The sequence below is a fragment of the Echinops telfairi genome, unplaced genomic scaffold (genome assembly GCF_000313985.2).
Source record: "Echinops telfairi isolate 266 unplaced genomic scaffold, ASM31398v2 ScPeMD7_60;HRSCAF=208, whole genome shotgun sequence".
Taxonomy (NCBI): Eukaryota; Metazoa; Chordata; class Mammalia; order Afrosoricida; family Tenrecidae; genus Echinops; species Echinops telfairi.
The window spans coordinates 7,937,295-7,961,762 of NW_022103958.1; the positions used below are offsets into that span (position 1 = coordinate 7,937,295).

General features: G+C 43.4%; 1 protein-coding gene across 1 annotated transcript in view; it reads right to left on the reverse strand.

Moving 5' to 3' along the window:
- The window catches only part of TTC17 (tetratricopeptide repeat domain 17), a 119,736-nt gene that overhangs the window by 47,017 nt on the left and 48,251 nt on the right, over nt 1–24,468 (reverse strand). Inside the window, exons 10-16 of the mRNA XM_045291124.1 lie at nt 24,276–24,388; nt 20,253–20,399; nt 17,868–17,983; nt 17,542–17,707; nt 16,160–16,237; nt 15,595–15,819; nt 10,952–11,138 (exon numbers count right to left, since the gene is read on the reverse strand). Of these exons, the coding sequence (XP_045147059.1) occupies nt 10,952–11,138; nt 15,595–15,819; nt 16,160–16,237; nt 17,542–17,707; nt 17,868–17,983; nt 20,253–20,399; nt 24,276–24,388 (1,032 nt within the window). The remainder of the gene's footprint in view (nt 1–10,951; nt 11,139–15,594; nt 15,820–16,159; nt 16,238–17,541; nt 17,708–17,867; nt 17,984–20,252; nt 20,400–24,275; nt 24,389–24,468) is intronic.

Sequence of the window (24,468 nt, forward strand, 5' to 3'; positions counted from 1 at the left end):
GGGGAAAATGAGGACCTAATGTCGGGGGTTTAAGTGGAGAGAAAATGTTCTGAGAATGATGTACAATGCGCTTTACACAATTGATGGGTGTACGCAATAACAGTTGTATGAGCTCCTAATAAAATGTTTAAAAAAATATCTAGGAAACAGGCATCAAAATTATGAAATGGAAACAAAATAGACTTTAAGATTAGAACTGCTAATACTAACTCTCTTATGCTGACAGTTTAAAATGCCCCGCATGCTTCATGTAAGGAGCTAGGCTAATAATAGCAGGCCAAATTGCCTAATTCTTTAATTACTCCTTCCAGCTGTCTGAGGGAGAACCAGAACGCTTCAGACAACTAGCTTCTAGTCTTCTAGCAGGGGTGGGCTCGCCTGAAAAGGAAACTGAGAGTTACTTATGAGGACAAATAAGACTATCTCCTGAGCAGGGTGTGTGTGGGGTGGTGGTGAAAGGGTTGCCACCTCATGAGAGAAACACAGGAAATGCTGGAGATGGAAAACATTGTAAGAAACCTGAGAAAATGCTTCCGATATCAAGGTCCCAGAAGAAAATGAGATTTAGCATCTGATGGAGCAGTGTGGTTTTTCTTCAAAGGGAGAGACTACTTTGGTGACTTGTTGCTTAGCAGCTGAGCACTGTCCACTGCTCCTCTCGCATACGGCCTACTGCTGTTATTCTTGTGGTCGGCCTGGGCGAGCCGTTGCACAGGTAGAAGGTGTGACCTCAGTGTCATCAGGTTCAACAAGGCATTTTAGCTATTCTGACTCAGAATCTCCAGGATGGAATTTACCAGGATGTCTTCCCAATCTGAGTTTTCTGGGAGGCTGCGTGTGTATAGTTTGAGGCAGCATTAAATCCATTTTATAAGTCTTTTAGAGGAAAACAGCAATTAAATCAGATTAATTGGCTCAGCACATCTGAACCTAAAATACTTTGATTATATGAAGAATAATGTGGCATCAGGTTTGGCAGACGGCTTACTGACAACCTGAGATATACAGATGACACAACCTTGCTTGCTGACAGTGATAAGGAATCGAAGTATTTGCTGAAGAAGATCAAGGATTGCCAACTTTTACAACTCAATGTAAAAAGAAGACCAGAATCCTCACAGCTGGACCAATAGGTCACATCACGATAAAGAGAGAAATGACTGTTGTCAAGGATCTTGTCTTGCTTGGATCCACAATCAATGCTCATGGAAGGCGCAGTCCAAAGAATGGAATGCATGGGTAACTCTGCTTCACAAGACCACTTTAAAAGGGTGAGAAGCAAGGAGGTCACTTTGATGGCTAAGGTGCACCTGACCCAAGCTATGGTATTTCAATCACCTCATCTGCATGTGAAAGTGGGACACTGAACAAGGAAGACTGCAGAACTGATGCATGTAAATGATGGTGCCAAGGATAGTGAGAGTCCCATGGTCTGCCAGAAGGACAAACAAATCTGTCCTGGAAGAAGTACAGCCAGAATTCTCCTTAGAAGCAAGACCGGGTCTCACGTCCTTTGGACACGTCAGGAGAGACCATGCCTGGAGTAGGGCATCATGCGGGTAAAGCAGAGGGGCAGAGAGATAAAAGAAGGCCCTTGACAAGATGGACTGCCACAGTGGCTGCAACGATGGCTCACGCAGAACAGCTGTGACGATGGCCCAGGACCGGGCAGCGTTTCCTTCTACTGTACACAGGGTTGCCTGATGGCACCCGGCAACAACAACAAGATACTCAGTGGATCCGGACATTAGTTTTACAATCTTCTCTGCTCTCTTAAGTCTATTTTTAGTAGATGATGTGAGTTCACTGTCTTACAATATGGCAAAAGACTACCGATACCATGTTAGATTAAAGCAGCACTTCCCTTTCGCTCCCTCTAGGATGTACCATTGCTCGTCTACCCCACCCCCACACGTTCTTCCACCCATGCACTTTGTTTTCTTTCACACTAAGGACTCTGACAATCTTATGCTAAGTATTACATAAGGCGCCCTGGCGGCACAACAGTTAAGTACTTGCCTCTCAACCAGAAGGTTGTAGCTTGAACTACCCTCCAGCACTGAGTAACAAAGACCTGGTGATTTGCTCCCATAAAGAGGACACATACAGCTTAGGAAGCCTGATGGGGCCATTCTACTGTGTCCCATGAGGTCCCATTTGACCTATGATATGAGTAAAAAATGGATTCTCTAGACAAGAATATTAAAAAATTATTATAATTTTTTAAAAATGACCCCCCCCCAAAAAAATGACTCCCATTGACTCACTGCTGATTCCGACTCACAGCCACCCTGCGGACAGAGAACTGTCCCCAGGGCTTCCGAGACTGTACATCATTATGGGACCAGACTAGTCAGTACCTACAACAACATTCATTACAGAATGAACCAGGGCATACGCAATAATTAATTTTATTTATAATGGGAGCTAAGATTTGAACTTGAATCTTAGGTTACCACAGGTGAGTAACAACTATTGGAAAGGCGTCTTCGTGAGCAGTGGGACTTCTCAAGGCACTCCCACTATCCTACTTTGTTTTACTGTTACACATTTCCTTTCTCCTGGCTTCTAGAAATCCTACCGTGTCAGAAGCATTGTGGTGAGAAACACAGAGAAACCCTCCTTAAAAGACATGACTGACTTTAGTGCTCTGTGCGTCGGTCCTTCTATTTCTGCTCACTGCATTCGAATCGTAGAGCCAGAAGACCTTTACGGGGGTAGCTAGTAACTTAGAAACAATGGGAATGTTTCATTTTATTATAGTTTTAGCCATCTCATGCCATAATTTAATATTTTTCTTGTAGCATAGCCCGCTTTTCAGAAAGAATAGTAAATCAATCTTGATGTGAACAAAAGTCTATCTTTCAGCTGTTCTCCATGGCTATGCAATGTCACATCCAAATATGACCAGGGCCCTTGAGACTGCAGGTGGCAGGTGGGGCTCTGGCACCACACCAGGGAGAGCTCCCTTCGGAACAAGCTGCGAATTCCCAGGGACTTCCATAGAATGCGGGGAAGTATATGGCACTGTATCGCCTCATGGAAAAAGATGCCTTCCCGGGCCCAGATGCCTTTAGAGTTTCTACCTCCAGAGGCTGTGATGGAGAGTCCAACGGATCCTGTAATCAAGAGGGATATTCCAGAGAAAGAATGCAAAATCCTACATGACCTCAAGCCTTACAGCACGAACCTGGACAAATCCATGTGGTGGAGCTTCTTCCCCTTCTGAAATGGAGAAACGCTTATTCTCTATGGGAGGACTTTTAGGGAACACCGATAAGGAAACCACGGCTAACAACTGCCTCGATTGGAGGTGAAACCTAGGTTGCTGATGACTGTACCTGTGGGGCAGGTGCAGGCAGGTGTCTCCCTTCGCTTGCCCTGCACCATCCTCTAAGTGGGCAGACAGAGAAGAAGCCACCTCAGCAGAAGTCAGGGCTCCTTAGAGCTGCTCTCAGTATGGACTTCTTTGCAGGTGGTTTGGGCACAATGGCTATGTGCCATCTGACTCTGAAGTGCAATGTCACAGAGAGAACTTGAAGTAGGCAGGCTGGTGCTAGCGTCCTTCCCTCTGGGTGAGGGGAATGAGTCAGATGAGCCAACAACAAAGCACGGAAACCCAGGAACAAGAGTGTGGGTGCGTGCTTCCCTTCTAGCCTCGGGAACCCCTGTGCACACATGTTCCAGATTTGGAGCTGACCTGGCTTCTGTTTTTAATTGAAAACATACAAGAATCTAGGAATTTGGTTTTGTGGGATACTGTGCTTGAATTTTGAAACCGGCAATCAATGAATTCCTACAGAATTAAATGGATATGGTGACTGGACAGGGTATTAATTGTATTAGGAGCTCTAGGGATGCAGTGGGTTAGTTCTTGGGCTCCTAACTTAAAGGTCAGCAGTTCAAACCCACCGGGCTCTCCTCAGGGGAGATGAGGCTATCTGCTCCCGTTAAGAGTCTCAGAAACTGTCAGGAATAGCCCCACCCTGTCATATATGGTCATTCTGTGTCCTGGGTTTTGGTTTGCTATAAAACTTAAGCCTTTGAGATTATGCCTTAAAACAAAACAAAACAAAACATCTTTATTAATTCTTATGAAGGATGCAGTGAAATAAAGGTCCTCAATTGCAGGTAGTGTATGGTGTGGTGCTTAGCATGGAGCTACTCCTCGGGAGAAAGAGGAGGCTTTCAACTCCGGAGATTTCCAGTCTCAGAAACCCACAGGAGCAGTTCCACCCTGTCCTGTAACTCACTAAGAGTCCATGCAGACTCGGCAGCAGTCAGTTTGGTTTGCTATGGTGGATAAGGAGGCTTGGTGCTGCTACCCAAAAGATCACTGGTTTGAATCCAACAACCGCCACTCCTTAAGGGGAAACTCTGAGTCTGCTTCTGTAAAGATTTACAGAAAACTCCACGGAAAGCCTATGGGGCAGTGCTATTACAGTCTGTAGGTTGCTAGGAGTCAGAATCCACTGGACAGCAATGGGATTGGTTTTCGTTATCAGACAGCTCACAAGAGGGCAGCAAGATGCAGGATTTATTTCTTCAAAATCCGAACACTGAAACGGCTTTCAGCTGCCAGCTATAAATGTAGGGTGGGCAACAAAGACTAGGGTCACAGTCAATGACGCAATCCTAAAAGGAGGTCTCCTGGTCTCAGCTGATGCTGTCTGTACACACGGGAACACTGCAAAGATGGCAGCGTAAGCCATTCATCTACACCCTGGGACAGACAGTAAAGCTCATACACATCATTTGGGAATTCTTTGATTTTTTTCCTCTAGTGTATGTTTTCAAGTACACCTTACACAGTAACCTGCATTATATTTTAAGACTACCAAGACATCGCCTGCACAGAGATGCTAAGGCACGGAGAAGACTGTAGGGCAGACACAGCTCGAGACATGAAGTCCCTTAGCTGAACAGAGGACAATACAGGGGACATATGGCGAGGAGTGAGTCCAGCCTGATCCCCCCACAGTGGGGCAAACGAAGAAGGGAACATAGCAGATTGGCAATGGGAGCAAAGCCAAGCCACAAAGCCCCTGAGAAGCCCCCAAAATAGACTTTAGGCTAGGAGGGGCAGTTCCAGGAACCCTCCAGGAAAGGTGGGGAGATAGTCATATCTGGAATTGTGTATGCTTTTGGGGCTATCTTTTCCCCTTTTTATTTGATCATTTGTTTTTTGTTTGGTCTCCATTATTGTTGGTTTGCCTACCTATATAAGATCAGAATGGCATTCCTGGGGTGAGGTCCAGGTAATATGGCAGGGGCCAGGCTAAACCCAGGGATACATATGGTAGCCAACTAAAAGGAGGGGAAAAAAAAAAAAGACATGGGTAGCCGGGGGAATAGGGCAATAACCGACCCAAGGGGAGGATGTTGTTTGTATCTCCACAGGGAAACAGGGACAAGACTTCAACCTGGTGCTCCAAGACAAGAACACAACACACTGGCATGAAGCATGGAACCAATAAAGAGGCTCGAGGGGCCAGCCATATTACCAACTAAGTGGACAGCCCCCTCCCCCCTCTACCCCCAGAAGAATTTACTTCAGAGGACAGCACTGAAGCTACAGCTCAGGGAGAGGGACGTGTCTGATCAGAGCACACAGGAGCAAACATGGGGAGAGGGAAAAAGGGTGAAGCACATCCGGCCCACCAAGCCCTGAGGACAATATTCCTGCTCTGAGCAGCCAATGCAGAGAGGACCATAGGACCGGCCCCACCAGGAGACAAGATATTCCCCACTGACCCATAGCACCACGGGATACAACACTAGAGACACATGGAGGGAACAGTGCCAGCCCTGACCCCACCACAGAGGCAAGACGCTGGGGGCATGCAACAGAGCAGCAAGGGGAGCACAGCAATGAAGTCCCTAGGGAACACCGAAATTAGCCTGGGGGGCAGGCGTGGTGCCCCATCACACAGGACTGGAAAACACTCATAAAGGACAACAAATAGACCTTGAACTATTTATAGGGTTTTCTTTTTTATGTTGTTGCCTTTTTTTGTTGTGGTTGCTGCTGTTGCAGCTATTGCTTTATTTTCTATTGTTGTGCTCCGTCTTGTGTTTGTGCCTATTGTTGTCTCTCATGTCTAACTGGATGGGATAGGAGGGATAAACAAGCCGGAACAGAGAACAACAGGACGACAGTTCTGGGGGAACATGGAAGAGGGGGAGGCGGGGGAAAAGGAAGTGGGTGTTAACAAACCCAGGGACAAGGGAACAAGTGACCAAAAAACGATGGTGAAGAGGGTGTAGGAGGTAGGTTAGGGCTTGATCAAGGGCAATGTAACCGAGAGGAATTACTGAAACCCAAATGAAGGCTGAACACGATAGTGAGAAAAGAGGAAAGTAAAAGGAAATAGAGGGAAGAACTAGGAGGCAAAGGACATTTATAGAGGTCTAAACACAGGCATGTACATACGTTAATATATTTATCTATGACGATGGGGAAATAGATCTAGCTACATATATTTATAGGTTTAGTATTAAGGAAGCAGATGGACATTGGGCTTCAACTCAAGTACTCCCTCAACACAAGAACACTTTGTTCTAGTAATCTGGCTCTCTGAGATACTCACTTTCCCAACACTATAGCTGAAGACAAAGTGGGTGCATAAGGAAATGTGGTGAAGAAAGCTGATGGTACCGGGCTATGAAAAGATAAAGTGTCTGGGGGCTTAAAGGCTTGAAGATAAACAAGCATCCATCTAGCTGAGAAACAACAAAGCCCACATGGAAGAAGCACACCAGTCTGTGTGATCATGAGATGTCGACCGGATCAGGTAACAGGCATCAGAAGGTAATATCTAACGAGGCACCTAATTTTACCACAAAAACCACATAAAAAATGTGCCGAAACAAGAACAAAACTCATATCATTGTAAACGAGGGTGAGTGCAGAGTGGAGACCCAAAGCCCATCTGTAGGGAACTGGACACCCCCTTACTGAAGGGTCGCAGGGAGGAGACGAGCCAGTCAGGATGCAGGGTAGCAACGATAAAACAAACATACAACTTTCCTCTAGTTCTTGAATGCTTCCTTCCCCCCCACTCCTCACTATCATGATCCCGATTCTACCTTACAAATCTGGCTAGACCAGAGGATGTACACTGGTACAGATAGGAACTGGAAACACAGGTAATCCAGGACGATGATCCCTTCAGGACCAGTGCTGAGAGTGGTGATACCTGGAGGGTGGAGGGAAGGTGGGGTAGAAAGGGGGAACAGATTACAAAGATCTACATATAACCTCGTCCCTGGGGGAAGGACAACAGAAAAGTGGGTAAAGGGAGACATTGGACAGTGTAATATATGACAAAATAATAATAATTTATGAATTATAAAGGGTTCATGAGGTAGGGGGGAGCGGGGAGGGAGGGGAAAAAATGAGGAGCTGATACCAAGGGCTCAAGTGGAAAGCAAATGTTTTGAGAATGATGAGGGCAACAGATGCACAAATGTGCTTGACACAATGGATGGATGGATTGTTATAAGAATTGTATAAGCCCCCAATAAAATGATTTAAAAAATAAATAAATATAAAAAGTATTTAAATTTTTTAAAAAGTGCCGAAAAACCTGGCTTACACATGAGTATATACAGTACTTCGCAACTATTTGGGGTAATAAAACTTGGAAAAGAGCCCGTGCTGCACTGCCTTCCCTACGCATTGCTGAACTCCTCCACGGACCGGACATTCAATCGGGTTCCTTATGTTGTTCTCAAGAATTATTTTCCGCTTTCCGGTCCACAGGAGAGAATCATTGCTGCTTTAGGACGTTTCATCCTCTGAGAGACCTTTCTGTGTCCCACAGAAACAAAATTCCATTGTTTAATGTTGAGTGATTTAGAGACCTTGTAAATTGTTTATACTACCCCCGCCCCCCAAAAATCACAATTTAACAGATTATTATTATTTTTTTTTTTTCAAAAGGGCCAAATGTATTCTTATTGAAGAATGAGTTTTGTTTCATGTGACCAATTCGGTTCTATTTAAGTGAAATGAAATTGTAAAGTGACCAACATATTGATGTGGGAAAGAATATGTATTTCAAGACTGGCAAAACAAAATGCTTAGTTGAAGTTCGAAGCACTTACATCTCCTTTAGTCAGCTGGAGAGTGGGCAATTAAAACAATCAGTCCGGTAGGTTTCCTTCCTAACATCCTTGAAGTTGTGATGGCAATGTAAAATGACCCATGAAAAAAGCAGTATTTGTTAAAGACTATTTAGAAGAAAGATGACAAGCAGAAACTGTAAGAACAGCTGCATCTAACAAGCAACAGTTGGAAAAATCATTTCTAGGTTCACAAAAGTTTGCATAAACTGTCAAATAAATAATTCGGTACTAACTGAAATCTTTAGCTCCTACCAGTGGGAGAAATTTTGAGATGAACTTATCAGGCCCCAAAGGCAAGAGGAATACACCACCTGTGCAGGCATCCCAAGAAAAATAAGTCTGTGTGGAAAAGTCTTCTATGACAAGCAGTGAAATACTTGCTGATGTTCACATAGTGCCTAGGATTTTACCATGAAGCTCACACTACTCAAAACATTACTTCATATTACTGTTGCTCTAAAAATAGCTACTAGAAATGTAGCTTAAAGGAAATAATTTGTGAATGACTAACAATAATGGTCATAAAAATGATTTTTACAAAATTTTCCATGAGTACTGAACTACTTTTGATATCAAAAAGCTCATTTTAAAAGATCCTAAATTTGTAGCTTTTCAGATTTTCCTTAAGTGAATTGTTTTGGCGGCAAAAGAGATCAATGTAGCAAGGACGGCTTAATCTAGCAAAATCCAACTACAATATAAAGCCCTTGGCTGAAACCTTTGTACTATCATAAGACAAACTTGAGACAGATTAGAGTATCAATATTCAAATATTGGCAGATGCTGGATTGTTTCCTAAGTCATGCTCTTTAGGCTGGTCTTTAATAATTTAGGTTGATCTTTAATAATTTCTTCTACTGACCTTAGCCAATTTGAGTAAAGACCTGTTAATTAGTAAACCAGGTAAGTACAATAGAGCATATCAAAAGAACTAAAATTTCCATGTTTATGAAATTGATGAGTTCTGAAATGATGAAATACAGTGTTTTCTCTGTCTGCATCAAATGCATTTCTTCTGTTGTCATTACACTGGATCCAATGATATTTGGGAATAATGTGGAGTACCAGATACCACCACCCTCAACAAGACCTGCTCCCAAATATTACTTTTCCAGGCATAGGTGGGCTATATTCTAGGAGAAAGATACAAGACAATGGAATTTCCTCTTTTGACATCAGTGGCATAGTATAAGAAGAAATTTTAAGAAATGGAAATGCTAAACAAAATCACCTACTACTGATGACAACAAAAAAAGACTTCTTCGGCAAGGGTCCTCATGTATACACAGCTGGAGCTACACAACAAAAACACACACACACAAATCTCCTTTCCAAAAACAGGAAAGGGGTACAAGAATAGTGAGGGAGATGTAACTTAAATAAGAGGTCCTACAAATGGCAAACTGAAAAAGCAAAATCCTGCTTCCAAGGCTGTTCTTGGATAACCCACATATGTTCTAGGATCAAGTACAACTGCCAAAGGCCCATAATGTGCACCTTGAAAATTCTCAGTACTTGGTATTTTGTATTCAACATCTACCACATGATAAGCTTTCCAACAAGTGTGTGAGGTAGTTTTTCGGTCTTTCATTCTGTGAAGGACAGTTAACTTCTTTCACTGGAACCAGGCAGACCGTAACGGCAGGGCTGGGGCTCAAACACGAACCTGTGTGACTGATGCTGAGCACTACACTACATTATCTTGCTAAAGTACTATGTTCGATCTATTGCATTCGTGTACAAACTCTAGTTCAGACTGTGCTCAACAACTGAGCTGTGTGATGTTGCTGACAGATTTTGGTTTCTCAACTTAAAACCTGGTCCCTGATGTTTGAAAACGGTGAACACGACTGGGATCCAATCGCATGTTCTCTGTGTACGCTTTTAGGACCGCTTCCATTCAACCCAATGTCTCTGATCAGGCCATTCTGGGAACGTCCTAAGGCAGTCCTAAAGACAGGAAACCTGAAAAACAAGTTTCAGCTTCCACATCTACAGGTAAGTAACGATGTCTTTTAGACCCGTCACTTTCGCCAGTGAGCCTCTCTGGAGTCTCTTACATGAAGGCCTAGGCAGATGACTCTCTGCTTGAGCACTATGGTCCAGTTTGCATGGACCACCCACGGCATGCTCCACCAAGGATAAGAAATCACGATACACACATGCAAACTGCATCCACCACAGTTTGAGGCTGGGAGTCCCACTGCAGATTTGTCCCCTCAAACTGAAGCTTACCTAAGTACATAACCAAACATTCAGGGGACTTGAAGAAGGGCCCCAGGAATGGATGAACTTCCAACAATTTTAAGTGTTGATTTTTCTACCCACGTAGATACCCTTAATGCACATGTGGACAGAGCTGGACGGGGCCATGAAGAGCTCATGTAATGTAGGCGTCTAGTCAAAGATGCAGTAAAGGTCTGGATCTCGCTTTCACTGAGAGATGAGGATGCATTTCAATGACTGACTGAGTTTGTGGGGATACTGCCTCAAGTCCTATTATTCAATTTGACTCGATGAGCAGAAAAAAACATTCATCCCACAATACTGGCCATTTGAAAACTCCAGAGATTTGGAAGATAAACCTCCTGGCCCAGCAGCCCCAGTTGAACATATGCTGACAGCCTTTCCCCAGCCTGGCCTCTAGGGAGAACCAAACCTTACTGCTCTACAGCATTCATGGCTTCCGTACGCATCCAGAATGATACAAACGGTGTGAACTCCTCAGGGGAGCTGAGAAAACCATTCTGTGGGATCTGCTGATCAGAACAACAGCTCATTCTTAAGCTCATGATGGTGCCAGCGCTGACCAGCTGCTTACCACTGCAATCAGAGGAGGTGACGTTGTACAGGAAAGGGTAGAACTGCATACACCGGATCAGTTTCAGGCTGCTTTCGCACTCTGGGCACTTGGCAGTTAATGTCAAAGCTTTCCTAAAGGCCTCAAGTGCCCCACTAATATTCTTCAGAGCCAGGTAAGCATTTCCCAGGCTCAGAAAGGTCAGGGGCTGTGAAGAAGAAGGAAAACAAAAACAAACAAAACAAAACACCAGAAAACAAAGAAGGTTAATGGACTGATATTTTCTGAAATAGAAAACCCTGAAACTGTGTCTTTTGACTTCTCTTAGGCCATGTCACCCCATAAAAGTTTTGGGCTAACTGTCCATTTTAGTCTCAGCAGTCAGTATCAGTTCATTCTTCTTCTAAATGGATATCAAATTCTCCATTTCTCAATATACCAGCTTGTCCATCCATTCTCCGACTCACAGACATATGTTTTGCTTTCAGTTTCTAGCTTTTATGAACAGAACTACTACGAGCATTCTTGTAAATGTCTTTGGGAGACATAAATACTCATTTTCCTCAGGTACAGACTTAGCTGTGGGTCAGAAGACAGGTGGATAACTTAAAACCTGAGAAAGGAGCCTGTGTCGGATGGAAACCTGTCAGAGAAGGAAATCATTATCATTTTCCACCACTAGAGAACAACAGAAAAGTGGAAAGGCTGCTCGCTGTTAATGGCAAAAAACTTGCTAGACCTGAGAAAACAAAGCAGTCCTGCAGAGTTCTGGCTCTCACAGGTTTCACTGTATTTTGTAAGTAGCTACAGTTACTAGGTTTCCAACGAGGATGTATAAATTTTCACTCTACCAACAAGTATAAGAATGCATTGACTTGCTTGCTCTAAAGAGTGGGTATCTCCCTGGGGTTATTATTCACTGTATAAATCTTTCTATCATCTGGCTGAAAGGTGAGCCACAAAGGTGAGTTGAGTTCCCAGTGTGATAGGCGTCTAGGGGTTATAGTCTTAGGGTTCTACCAGTCTCTGATAGACCAGTAAGTTTGATCTTTTTTATGATTTTGAGTTTTGATCTACATTTTCCTCCCACTCTGTCCAGGCCCTCCTGTGTGATCTTTTTCAGAGCAATGGGCCTTAGTTTGATTTATTTTGTAAACGTCATTATTAATTCGGTTAATACATACATATGTTATATCACTCAATCACATCCAGCAGAACGGTACAATCGCTACCACAATCAGTTTCTAAACATTATTCTTCTTCCCTGGATTCCTGGACACCCACACAGCAGTTCCACGTAAGGGGCCTGGAGCTGAGCGCAAGGGCTCCCGTGGTGCAACAGGGAAAGGATAATCTTCTCAAGATGGGGTGCTGGCATAGTTGGGTATTCATGTGGAGAAGAATGCCCTCGAGATCATTTACCTTGGAATGGGTCACGGACCTACATGCACAACCTGAAACTATAAAACAGCTACGAGACTGCCAGTCAGGGTGCGATGTAGCAGCGATGAAAAATACAACTTTCCTCTAGTTCCTAAATGACCCCCACCCCCCGCACTATCATGATCCCAATTCTACCTTGCAAGTCTGGAGTCTGGCTAGACCAGAGGATGTACACTGGTACAGATAGGAACTGGAATCACTGGTACAGATAGGAACTAGAAACACAGGGGATCCAGGGCAGGTGATCCCTTCAGGACCAGTGGTGTGAGTGGCGATACTGGGAGCGTAGAGGGAGGGTGGGTTGGAAAGGGGGAACCAATTACAAGGATCTACATGTGACCTCCTCCTTAGGGGTTGAACAACAGGAAAGTGGGTGAAGGGAGACGTCGGACAGGGCAAGATATGACAAAATAATAGTTTATAAGTTATCAAGGGTTCATGAGGGAGGGGGGAGCAGGGAGGGAGGGGGAAAAAAACGAGGAGCTGATGCCAGGGTGGGCCTAAGTGGAGAGCAAATGTTTTGAGGATGAGGGCAATGAATGTACAAATGTACTTTACACAATTGATGTATGTATGGATTATGATAAGAATTGTATGAGTCCCTAATAAAATGATTAAAAAAAAACCCAAAACAGCAACGAGACTATATAAAACAAAACAGAATTAATTTTTCAAGCTCCTGGTGATTAAGAGTTGCAATGGAAATGACTGACAAATTCAAGGGTTTTTAAACAGCTGAACTAAAAAGGCAATGCACGGGAAAAGCGTTTTGACATATGGCACTTAAAAGGTTTTGATATATCTAGAGTTCATAAAATATACATATGAAATGGAAAACAAAACACCTAACTTCTACCTAGCCAAATCTATAAAATGCATACACAAACTTTGACTTAAAAGATATAAGGGATGATGATGGCACCATATGTACAAATGTGCCTGATACAATGGATGGATGTATGGATTGTGGTAAGAGCTATACGATCCCCCAATAAAAGGATTAAAAAAAGAAAAGATACAATGGAAAGACAAACTGATGCTGCAACAGAGATGTGAATGCTGATAAAGTGGTTGGAAGCAGTGTAACGCTGATGAGGAGTGTGCGCTCTGTGGCCAATGTCCCTGAGTTCTATGCTCCATGACTTTAAGTAAATCCTTTTCCTCCTAAGTGGATAAATTCTACCTTGTAGGAGCTTTGAGAAGATTAAGTGAGTTACTACATGTAAATTTGCTTACTCTAAAGCAATGAACAAACATCAGTAGTTATTTCAGATGCCAAATTCTGGTGAGCTTAAGAGGATTGGGTAGTTTCAGGCCTCCATGGTGGCAATGTATACTGGCCTACATCATTTGGTGGACTCTTGGCATTTTGTTTCCATAGCCATCAAAATACTCATTCTGTTACTGATCTAGAAATCTTTCCTACAAAATCATCGGAAACACAGAACTGGCTCAGAAAGACAGTGAGCAAATCATTATTGCGAATAGATAAGTACTGTCAGCAATCTACATGCTCAGCAACAGAAGAGGAAGCTATGGCATATCTGTGCATTCAACATACATAACACACACACACAATTGTATATATGAATGGTACAGCAACTATGTAGTAATACATTTTTTAATATAATGAAGTTTTAAAATCACCTGCACAGTCGAGGTGCAAGACTATGACATATTTACCCTAAAGAAAAGCTTCCATGGAACTACTTACAAATGCTGAGAGTTTGAGGGAGGGGGCCCTTGTTAAGGTCTGTTTTTTTGGCCTCTACTCTGGTCCATGGGAGGAAAATGGGGCTTTCTATTCCCATTAAGAGTGATAGTCTCAAAAGGGGGGGCGGAGGGTTTCTACTCTGTCTTAGAAGGCTGAAACGAGTCAGAACTGACTTGGTGGTAGTGAGTTTGTCCCGTCCCCGCCTCCCCCCCACCCCCGCCCCCCCGAGATTCGAACCATTAATTCATCTTTCTATTTCTGCTGCAGCACCAACAGCAGTTTTAAAGTACAGAGAGATAACTGATCTCGGAAGGAGTTTTCTTTCTTTGGAAGAATATGGCCTAACTGCCTGGGCTGCTGGCAGCAGCAAGTGCAGGACGGAGGAGAACACAGCTGTGTTGAGCCTTCCATTTGGCTCCCCGTTCCAACACATCCATGCACAGCATCTGTTTACAATGTCCCAGCACCTGGCACACAGGACGCATTTCATAAATATTTGATGTACTTCTTTTGCAACTTAACTTGCAATATAGCAGATAGATTGTAAACTATGGCTTAAAATTCAGTTGAGAACTTCAAAGGAAACTCTCAAATAGGTGCTGTTGCCTTCTCATGGCTGAAAACCTTACTTTCTGGGTGCCTTAAACAAATCCCAATGGAGCCTTGCTGATATACCGGTTACGTATTGGGCCGCTGACTACAAGGTTAGCAGTTCAAAGCCACCAGTCAAGTCACTCCTTGGGCGAATGATTGGGGGTGGGTGGGTGTCCTACTCCTGTAAAGAGTGACAGTCTCAAAAAACCACAGGGGCCGTTCTACCCTGTCCTGTGGGGTTGCTATGACTCAGTTTTGACTTGATGGCAGTGGCTGAGACATTAGCTATAAAACCAATTTAATTGCATGTTCATTAAAACCCGTGTTCCATCAAACCTAAGAGGCCATTGATTTCAACATGCATCCTGATTTTAACATAAAAAAGCAAAGTGGCCTTTCAGAAACTATGAAACACTAACTAACCACAAAGCAGTGACGTAACTCTGTGGACGAGGTGGGAGGGTCCCGGTACTTTCTAATCTTATCAAAAAGACGTTTAAGCTGTGCTCTGGTTTGGTTGATATAAAGATAATCGCGAAGTGAAAGTTGTGAAGTGTGACAATGGTAAGCAGTGCATGTGATAGAGAGCTAAGCTAAGTTCGGAACCAGATGTTGCAGGTAGAGGCAGTATATTTTCAGAAAGTGCTGCCACCCTTATTTCAGTGTAAATTTCTAAAATACTAACTGTACAATTATAAATCTCATTCATTGTAAAATAAAAAGAGGAACAGAGCCAAAGGAAAAACAAAACAGAAGTTTTTAGGCTCTCTCTAGAAATTTAGAAATGTATAAACTCAGAAAAACACAACACGACATTTCTAGGCCCTCTTTAGAACCACACAAATTGTATCTTGAATGTGAACCCCCCACACCTTGTATGCACACGGAGCTACAGAGAAAGAGGAAGGCTCACCTCTGAGCTGTTGATGGCTAAAGCCTGCAGGAGCAGCTTAGTGGCATCGAGGTGCAGACCATAGTGGATCAAGAGGTTGGCCAAGTTGACAAGAGGAATGTCTTGGTATTGAAGTGGGGCTAAGTTCAAAGCCCTCTGAAGACAGGCGATGGCAAAGGTGCTGTTTCCCACTGCTCTCCAGTACAGCCCCGCCTCGTTGAGGATGAGCCAGACGGGAGCATTTGGCTGAAAACCCCCACAGTTTGGTTAATACAGGACTGTGGGACTTATTCTACACATCACAGCATATTTGCTCTAAACTGGATTTCAATAAGTACGTTTTGACACACAGCCTGGGGGAACAACGGTTAAGTAGCTAGCTGCTAACCTAAAGGTCATCAGTCAAGACTCCACCAGCCAGCTCTGTGGGAGACAAGGTCTGGCGGCGACCTGCTTCCTAAGGGTGCCAGCCTAGGACCCCCTGTGGGGGAGTTCCACGCTGTCAACTGGGGTTGCTCGCAGCTAGAATGGACTGGACAGCAAACAGGGGAACACTAAGCCTTCAAGGTTAAGAAGTGAGACTCACCTTGTTAATAGCGTGAAATAAGAAAGACCCGATTTCTTCTTCTGGGATAGTATAGTTATTAATACGGGAAAGCAAAACCTGAAAACAGCAAAAGGAAGCCTGACTCAATTTAAAATAATCAGGAAGACATTTGAAAATCAATTTTACAGATGGCCAAGATTTTACTTGAGTTCCTCTGGAACAGCTAATTTGAATAGATATTTTAATCACATATATGTGGGCATTAACACGACAACAGGAGTTAACCTATTGGCGTTCACTGCTCTTAAGGACAATATAGGTAATAATACATTTTTATTTCTGATTTTGTTAAATACTCATTGAGAAGTAACAAGGTTGGCTGTGAGGAGGTTATGGCTTAATTTGGATACACAGACTTTATCATACTATTCTCTTTAATTTTTCTGTATTTTAAATCTTCCAGTAAAATGAAAACACACACACACACACACACACACACACACACACACACACACGCGCATTATCTATGAATCTCCATTAAGGTCAACTGAAGTGTCTGGAACGGAATAATTATTTAGAACACAGGAGCATGTGAAAACATGTTAGTTCCCTTAGTTGGAAAACCACCACATCCCAATGAAATCTATTCTGTATTCTTTTGCAGTATTTATATACTGTGAGCAACTCTAAGGTATGGATCATGAACTTTTTATTCCTAGTACCCAAAACAGTGCCCAGTACATGTTTTTTTTTTTGCTTCAGCAAAAAGTGTTGAATGTTAAGTCATGAACTGCTGATGGCTTAGAAACTAAGTTTCAAAAAACAGCAGTTGCAATGGCCTGTGCTCTTAGTAAGAGAGTAATTTTTTCATTTCTAAATGTATAGAATTTTATCTAATATCTAACCTAATCTGCACTTGGAAATAAACTAAGTTACAGAAAAGCAGCAAGAATGAAGGAAAACAGCACCACTGAGTTATGTTTGCAAAGGGAATCATCAAATTCCTACAAAAGGACAACACAGAAGGCCAAAGCCGGGTTGACTGAAGGCCATGGAGAGGGAACGTTCAAGTTGACAATTTAGACAAACTTCTGGAGGATCGGAGGAATCGCAGCTAAATCAAGTGGTCAAAATGATTTCTACCACGTAAACGGAGAGAGCCCTTGGTTATGCATCGACATGACACTGTGGGTCAAGGAAGCAAAGATGAGGCCTACTGAGGCAGCTCCCCTGAACACACTTGCCTTCCACTTCTTTAATAGCAAGACTGCCTGGCTGACTTCTCAAACATTTCACCCATATTTTCAGTTAAAAAATTTGAAGTTCACCAACTGCCTTCTACCAATTTTCTGCTCCTTCTAAGAGGCTTCTGAGATCACCCAGAATGGACGGCAATAAACACCAGCCTAAGTGAGCCTTACTTTTCGTGCATGGTCATCTGGCATTTTGGCTTTCAGATCCATGCGGACCTCTAATTCTTTGACTAAGTAGGATAGAGTCTGGCTTTTTCGGAAGTCACTTATGGAACAGTCTGGGGTTTGGGCCTCTTCTTCTGAAGAATAATCATCACTGTTGAGCTCGTGGATCCTGGCACAAGAAAAAGGAACAAGATTCATATTTTCCAAGTTTTGGTGAGGTCAAGATAAAGACTTAATTAACCTTTCAAGTCCAAGGCTGGTGCTCTCAAAGAACTGCCAGGCGACAATCATACAGAATCAGGTGCTCTGCCAAATCCATCAGCACTTGCCTGAGTCCTTTGTTTTCCGGGGGCAGAAAATACGTTGGCAATTCCCCACCACCTGGGACTCTCGGGTGGCTCTCGGCACAATCGGCTCTTTTAGGCCACAGAACATGCTGTTTGTCCTAATAAAATTAAGAAAGTTTCTTATAAATTTCTTTCGAGTCAATTCTTCAGTAGTTAAATGAACTGTTAAACAATCTACATACACTCTACTAAATAGAAATGTTAATATTTTAAGATACATGTGGTAGACATGGTTGATAACGCAGTATTCTTTCTAAGAATACTTTGTAAGATTATTAGTCAGTCTATGGCAATTCCACCTACTTTCCTATAAACTGGTTTGGGATTGGCTATGCTTAAATTCGCAGAGGCAATAAGCCACAAAACGTGCTTGAGTCTCTGGGAAAGGAAAACAAACCTTAACCTTTTATGACCCAAACACCCCCTTTGTGGACCAGGAATGTGAATAGCCTTCCTCTCATGCAGAATGCATTGGGAAGTGGATTGTTGCAGATGCAGCAAGGTTCAAATTTAGCACCTTACCATTTGATCTCCCCTATGATCCGTTTAAATTTGTTCTAGTTTTCAATTGAGGTTTTTGTTTTACTTTAAAAAAAAATGTTTTTCTGTGTATGAAATCCAGGATAGGTAAATCTATAGAAATAGTAACTGGATTAGTGATTCCTTGGGAAGATGGCAGGGGAGGTTGGGGGAAATGTTCTAAAGTTGATTGTGATGATTTTACAACTCTTCTTCATGTGATAGAATTATTGAATTGTATGATAAGTGAATTATATGCCAATAAAACTGTTGGGGGGTAAAAAAGCAAAACCAAGCCTCTGCCCAGGGAAGTAGCTGCTCGTGGGCTGCGGCCAGCAGCTCCCGACCAGCAACAGCAAGAGGCAGAACATGTGACATTTGACTGTGCCCTGCCTTGGTAAGCTCACTGGTTCAAGAAGACTAAAGTGGGTTTCAGGATGGCGGAAGAGGAGCCCTCTGGTATCTCAAAGCTTGCCGAAGATGTTCCATTTGCTGACAGAGTCCATCCAGACTAACTCAAAGGTGGTTGCCTTGGGGTAGTACTCTGCCAGTTATCTGATTCTCACCCTCACCGGGCGGTGTGCACTACCATGCCAAGCATGCCATTTAGCTTCTTCCTTCTCCTCGTGGTGCTTCCATCCCTGGCTGCCTTTGTGGGAGGCCTATGCCTGGATGTATCGGTTATTTCTGTGGGTGGCTTTGCACTGCTTTGTGCCGTCTGTGGCTTGGGCTTCATATCACCTGTCACATCAGGGACATTCACCAGGTCCTGTGTGATGTGCTCTGGCCCTGTCAGCTACTAGTTTTCTCCCAGACCTTTGGCACAACAAAATTCTGGTGGCAGCTGGAATTATGCTCAGACTTTGGGATTAAGACTGCAGAGGGGACTGGGTAGTCAGGCTCTCCTATAAAGTGTCCTCTAGATGTCTGGGTGGAAAAAGGGAAGGGATGTTCTGATGACATCACTGGGCCCCTAAGTCAGCCACACTCAAAGTGTACCCTATCTGAACTTCTTGCTAGGTGAAGAATATTTCTTTTCTGTTTAAGTCGCTGTGTGGTAAAGTTGAATACCTGCACCCGAAAGCATACTTAAATTGAGAAAAGTGGCACAGAAATTGTTTCTTCCTTGATTTTTGCCCTAAGATTTCTTCCTAAGATCCCCACCCCCCAATGGTGAGGTCTAATTTTTTGTTGTTTGTGAGAAGTTTACTTATCTAAATATAAATCATACTAGAGGCTTATTAAAACTTATGCTACAGCTACCAAACTCTATAAAATGTGTAGTACATAATTCTGAGTGGTTGTATGAATTGTTACAACAGAAGCTTGATTACGTTCTGAAAACTTGATGGCAAACAAAACATACATGGTCTCAGCCTTCACACCTTGGGATCCCATCCCCCACTGACTAGCATATACGTGGCTTAGAAACAGATTTATTTATTAAGTTGCTTATGGTCTGTATCTTTCACGAGAAATGTAAAGGCCAATGGAACGTGGTGTTTGTCCACTATATCCCCAACCACGCACATAGCAAGAGAAAGCTGCTTAAACAAGTGCATACAAGTACTTACTAGGTCAAGTTTAAAAACTTGTTAAGGGTGGTGGTAATCATAAGCAGAGCTCGAAGGTTTGTGAAGTCAGAGTGTCTGCTTTCCTACTTGATTGGGAAGGGCTGGCTAAGACAGGGTCTGTGTCTTCCTTCTCCATTACCGAGCACAATGCTTCCTTTTCGATGTTAGATAAATGTTGGCTGAACTGAACAGATCAGTGATAGATAGATCACTACCTATCAGTGAGGTTGAGGTCTATTCCCTTACGAGCTTTTGGCATAGCCTATTGACTTACCCTATATGCATCAGAGTCTCTGCCCCAGATCCAGAGAATAGAATGGGCTACAGGAGAAGACCTGAAGGAGTTGCTGATATCACTCTGATTTGTCTGAACATCAAAGTTCACAGACATCATATTAGAGGTGGACGAATCTTCACCAAACTAGAAAATGAAAAGTTAAAATCAAATTAGAGGTGGGAAGGGAGTTATGACCAAGATTTAATTCGAACCCCCAAAATTAGTATTCAAATTCAGTAGGAAATCAAAGTGTTTCAGTAATAAAATAATCAGAACTTTAAAGAACCACGCCTAATTTAGAACGTTAGGTTTGCGGATCAACTAACCAAGTCTAGATTTGGTTCATTATTTTCCCTGAGTGGTTTGATTTTGCCCCAAGAACTTGGTCTTTGTTCATGGTTCCTGTGAAATACTCCTAAACCCCGCCCTTCTCCTGCTGCTGAGGACGCCAGAGACAGTGAACTCACAGCTGACGCCAATGAGTGAACTTCTGGGTGGGGCGGCAAGGCCGCAAGAACCCTCTGGGCTGAATAACTGGGAGAGGGGAGGGAGTTTGAATTATAGAATGAGACCCTCAATAAAGGTCTGGACGTGGAAGCTCCATGGGTTTCCTGGTTGGTGACAGACAGGGATGCTTGTGAAGGGCAGGGCACCCCACTTTGGGGCACGAGAGCTCTGTAGTGGGAATCTCCCCAGACATTTGGATGCTTTATGCTTTACTGGGATCATAATTTTACTCTGTAGTGGGAATCTCCCCAGACATTTGGATGCTTTATGCTTTACTGGGATCATAATTTTAACTGTTAAGACTTGCTGAGTTCTATGAGGCAGTCTATCGAATTACTACTGAAGTGTGAGAACCAGCAGTTTAGATGCAGGTGGGCTGAGAACTCCTGAGCTAAGAGGCTGCTATCCTGAACAGGCAGTGAGAAAACCCTCAATTTTTAGCTGGCAGGTCGGAAGTGAGGGTGGTGTGGGGACTGCTAGGTTTGCTGCTGGCGCTTCAGAAGTCTCCGGAAGACGTGGCAGTCCTGAGGACTGCGTCTCTTAACTTTGAGATGTGACCCCGTTTGGCATGCTTAGGCGTGTATAGCTGATTGATCCTTAGAGTTTGGTGTGAGGAGTGAGACTGAGTTTTTCCAGGCAGTCTCCCCGGTCCAGACTAAATGATCACCATTGTGTAAGAACAATGTGTCATGAAAAGAAAATTTTTAGAAAAGGCTCTTTTAGGGTCTACAATCAAGCCCTAATAACAGATTGCGAGCAGTGGTTCTCAATCTATGGGTCGCGAACCCTTTGCGGTGGGGGTTGGTGGGTGTTGAATGCCCCTTTCACAGGGGTCGCCCGATTCATAACAGTAGGAAAGTTACAGTTTTAAAGTAGTAAGGAAAATAATGTTATGGTTGGGGGGGGTCACCACCACATGATGGGCTGTACTAAAGGGTCATGGCGTTAGAAAGGTTGAGCATCACTAGTTTAGAGGCTGAAAGGTTAGACTATAGAAGAGCTTACTGTTTTTATGAGATACTACGGTTATTGATTTCTGGAACCTTACTAAATAAAGAGAATGGAACAGGATGGGGTGGGGTTGAGAAGGGCGGTCCAGTGAATTGTCAAATATGACTTTTTACTTCCATGAATTCTCTGATGCACCTGGGTTAAGAAAAGGCGAGGGAAAATGCAGATAGGATTATATGATTCGGCTGTGAGTAAATGTTAACAGGGTTAGTTGCCATTGTGAAAACTTGTAACACTAATATGGGGATTGGTCAATTCTGCCATCCTGCTGTGTGTAAAATGGACTCACTTGGCCACAGAAGGGGGGAGTCTCACTATCATTGAGAAAGAAGAGCCAGGAGTGGAGTGGAGTGTATCCTTTGAAACCCAAGATCCCTACGCTGAGCCTCACAAATTCAGGAGACAAAAAGCCAAGGCACCAGAGGAGGGACAGGAGTGGCAGCGGCAGAGACACAGCACAGGCCAGGGCGGGGGCTTCCTGGGGCCGGGAGCAATGCTAAAGGAGCTTTGTAACAATGTCCTAAAAGGGCAGAGGGACCAAGGGGCAAAGGGTCACTGAGAGGTCTGCCTGTGGGCCTGGCAAAGGGGCTGTCCTGGCCAGAGAACAGTGGCCTTAACATTTCTGATCCTGAATTATAATCTGTTAACTTCCCTAATCAACTCCTTAATTGTGAGCATAATCTGTGAGCTCTGTGTGGCCAGATTATCATGGGAGGGTCAGTTGGAGTCAAAACTGGTAGGGACGGTTAGAGGGCGGAGGCATGTCTGCCTCACAGGAATTAGCCTTGGGCCGATGAGTTTAATTCTTCTTTCATCCCTGAAGTCAAAGGAGTGTGGGGAGCTGAGAAACAGAAAGAGTGTATGCAACAAATTCTTTATTCTCATACTTAAGAAGCCTGGGAGGCCAGGGTTTTGGGTGGAGGGAAGCCTTCACACTTGTGAGTTAAAGATGAGTCTCCAATCACATTCTCATAATTAAGATTAATTCCCATAATATTCTCCCCTAACAGTGCTAACTTAAAGTTAACTCTTATAAGCACATGGCTGTTGGCTATCTGGCCAGCAGCCTTATCCATAAGAGCAGACATGTTGCAACTGCTCTCCCTGCTCAGGGGACAGTCACTCCCTCTTACCTGCCCCCTGCACTGGTGTCAGGTTACCAGTGAACTCCATTAACTCCCCCCCACCCCCACCCCCACCCCCAATGAACTAAGGGGACCTCTAGGGTTAGGGTACAGCCTACTTTATTATGTATGTGGTTACCTGTAATTGCATGCCCAAAACTATGTAAGTTGATGTACGAAGACATTTTCTCTCTCTCCTGCTCGGACCTGTTCCTGAAGCCATGGCAGAGGTGAGCGCCCCAATACTTTTGTTTGTCTCTTAATCTCTTCCCTTCAATTACACAACTGCCCCTTAGGACCCATCCGGATGTGGCCCCTCTGCCCCCAAGCCCTTTTTCACATGGAAACAGGAGAAAAAGGAAAGATTTCGTAGCTCTAGGGCTTGATATTTTAAGTATAAATTATTTCACTATGTAGCGGTATTATAGTTTTAAGGATATATATATATATATCCAGAAACTATACTGGTCCAAATGGTCTCTCGTGGTCTAAAAATTACACTGGGTTTCAATGTACTCCACTTTTGCACACACTTCTTTTACCCGTGAAGAGATTCGGACTTCAGACAGGTAGGGCCAATCACAGGGGCCTGTGTCTGAGACTGTCTGTCTCCCTGATTTCTTTCACACGGACTGTTACTAGAAGTATCTCTCCAGCTACGGTTAAGGACGTGGTGGGGTTTCTACGCAAATGGGGTAAACGTCATTTTACTTCCCATATCCTTTGATACTTGGAATCTCAGTTGTGCTTATTGTCCATACCACTCATCTGGCACTATTTATAATCTATCATTAGGACTGTGGATATGTGTACCTGCGCCTTGTGCTTATTGTCCATACCACTCATCTGCACTATTTATAATCTATCATTAGGACTGTGGATATGTGTACCTGCGCCTTGTGCTTATTGTCCATACCACTCATCTGGCACTATTTATAATCTACCATTAGGACTGTGTATATGTGTACGCGTGCATGTGAGCATGCACACTGAGAGAGCACTTGGCTCACAACAGGGTTTCATCAATGTTTTCTGTTGGTATTTCATTTTGTTAGCAGTTTGGCAGAGACAACACAGAAGACAATGTGACTTTCCCCCAGATTTTCAATTATAAGTCTTAGTCTAGGTGAAGAGGGGAAGGTGGAAGCTAGAATTAAATGACAACAACAGACCAATCTGATCAAATACACTGTATAGGTACACACACAATATTCTCGGATAATAAAAAAATCTGACTTTAGATTTCTAAGGTTTTGAATACTCTTTGAATAAATGACAGTCAAAAATTTTAGAGGATCAACATAGAAGGAATGAAGGAGAAAGAAATGCCTAGATAGCAAAAGTTTATAAACACTAGAAAGGACCAAGAAAAACAGACCTGAACGTAGTCCACATTTTCAAAAATATCTCCCCGATGGTAGCGCACCGGCTGGTCCCACTGGCAATGTAAACTATGCTGCTGGTTGACCAGACGGCATATTTGATGATTTCCTGGAATGGAAAGGACGAATGGTGAGAAGGGCTGGTAGCGCACACATGGTTTTCATAGCCAGAGTCATTTCATTTTAATC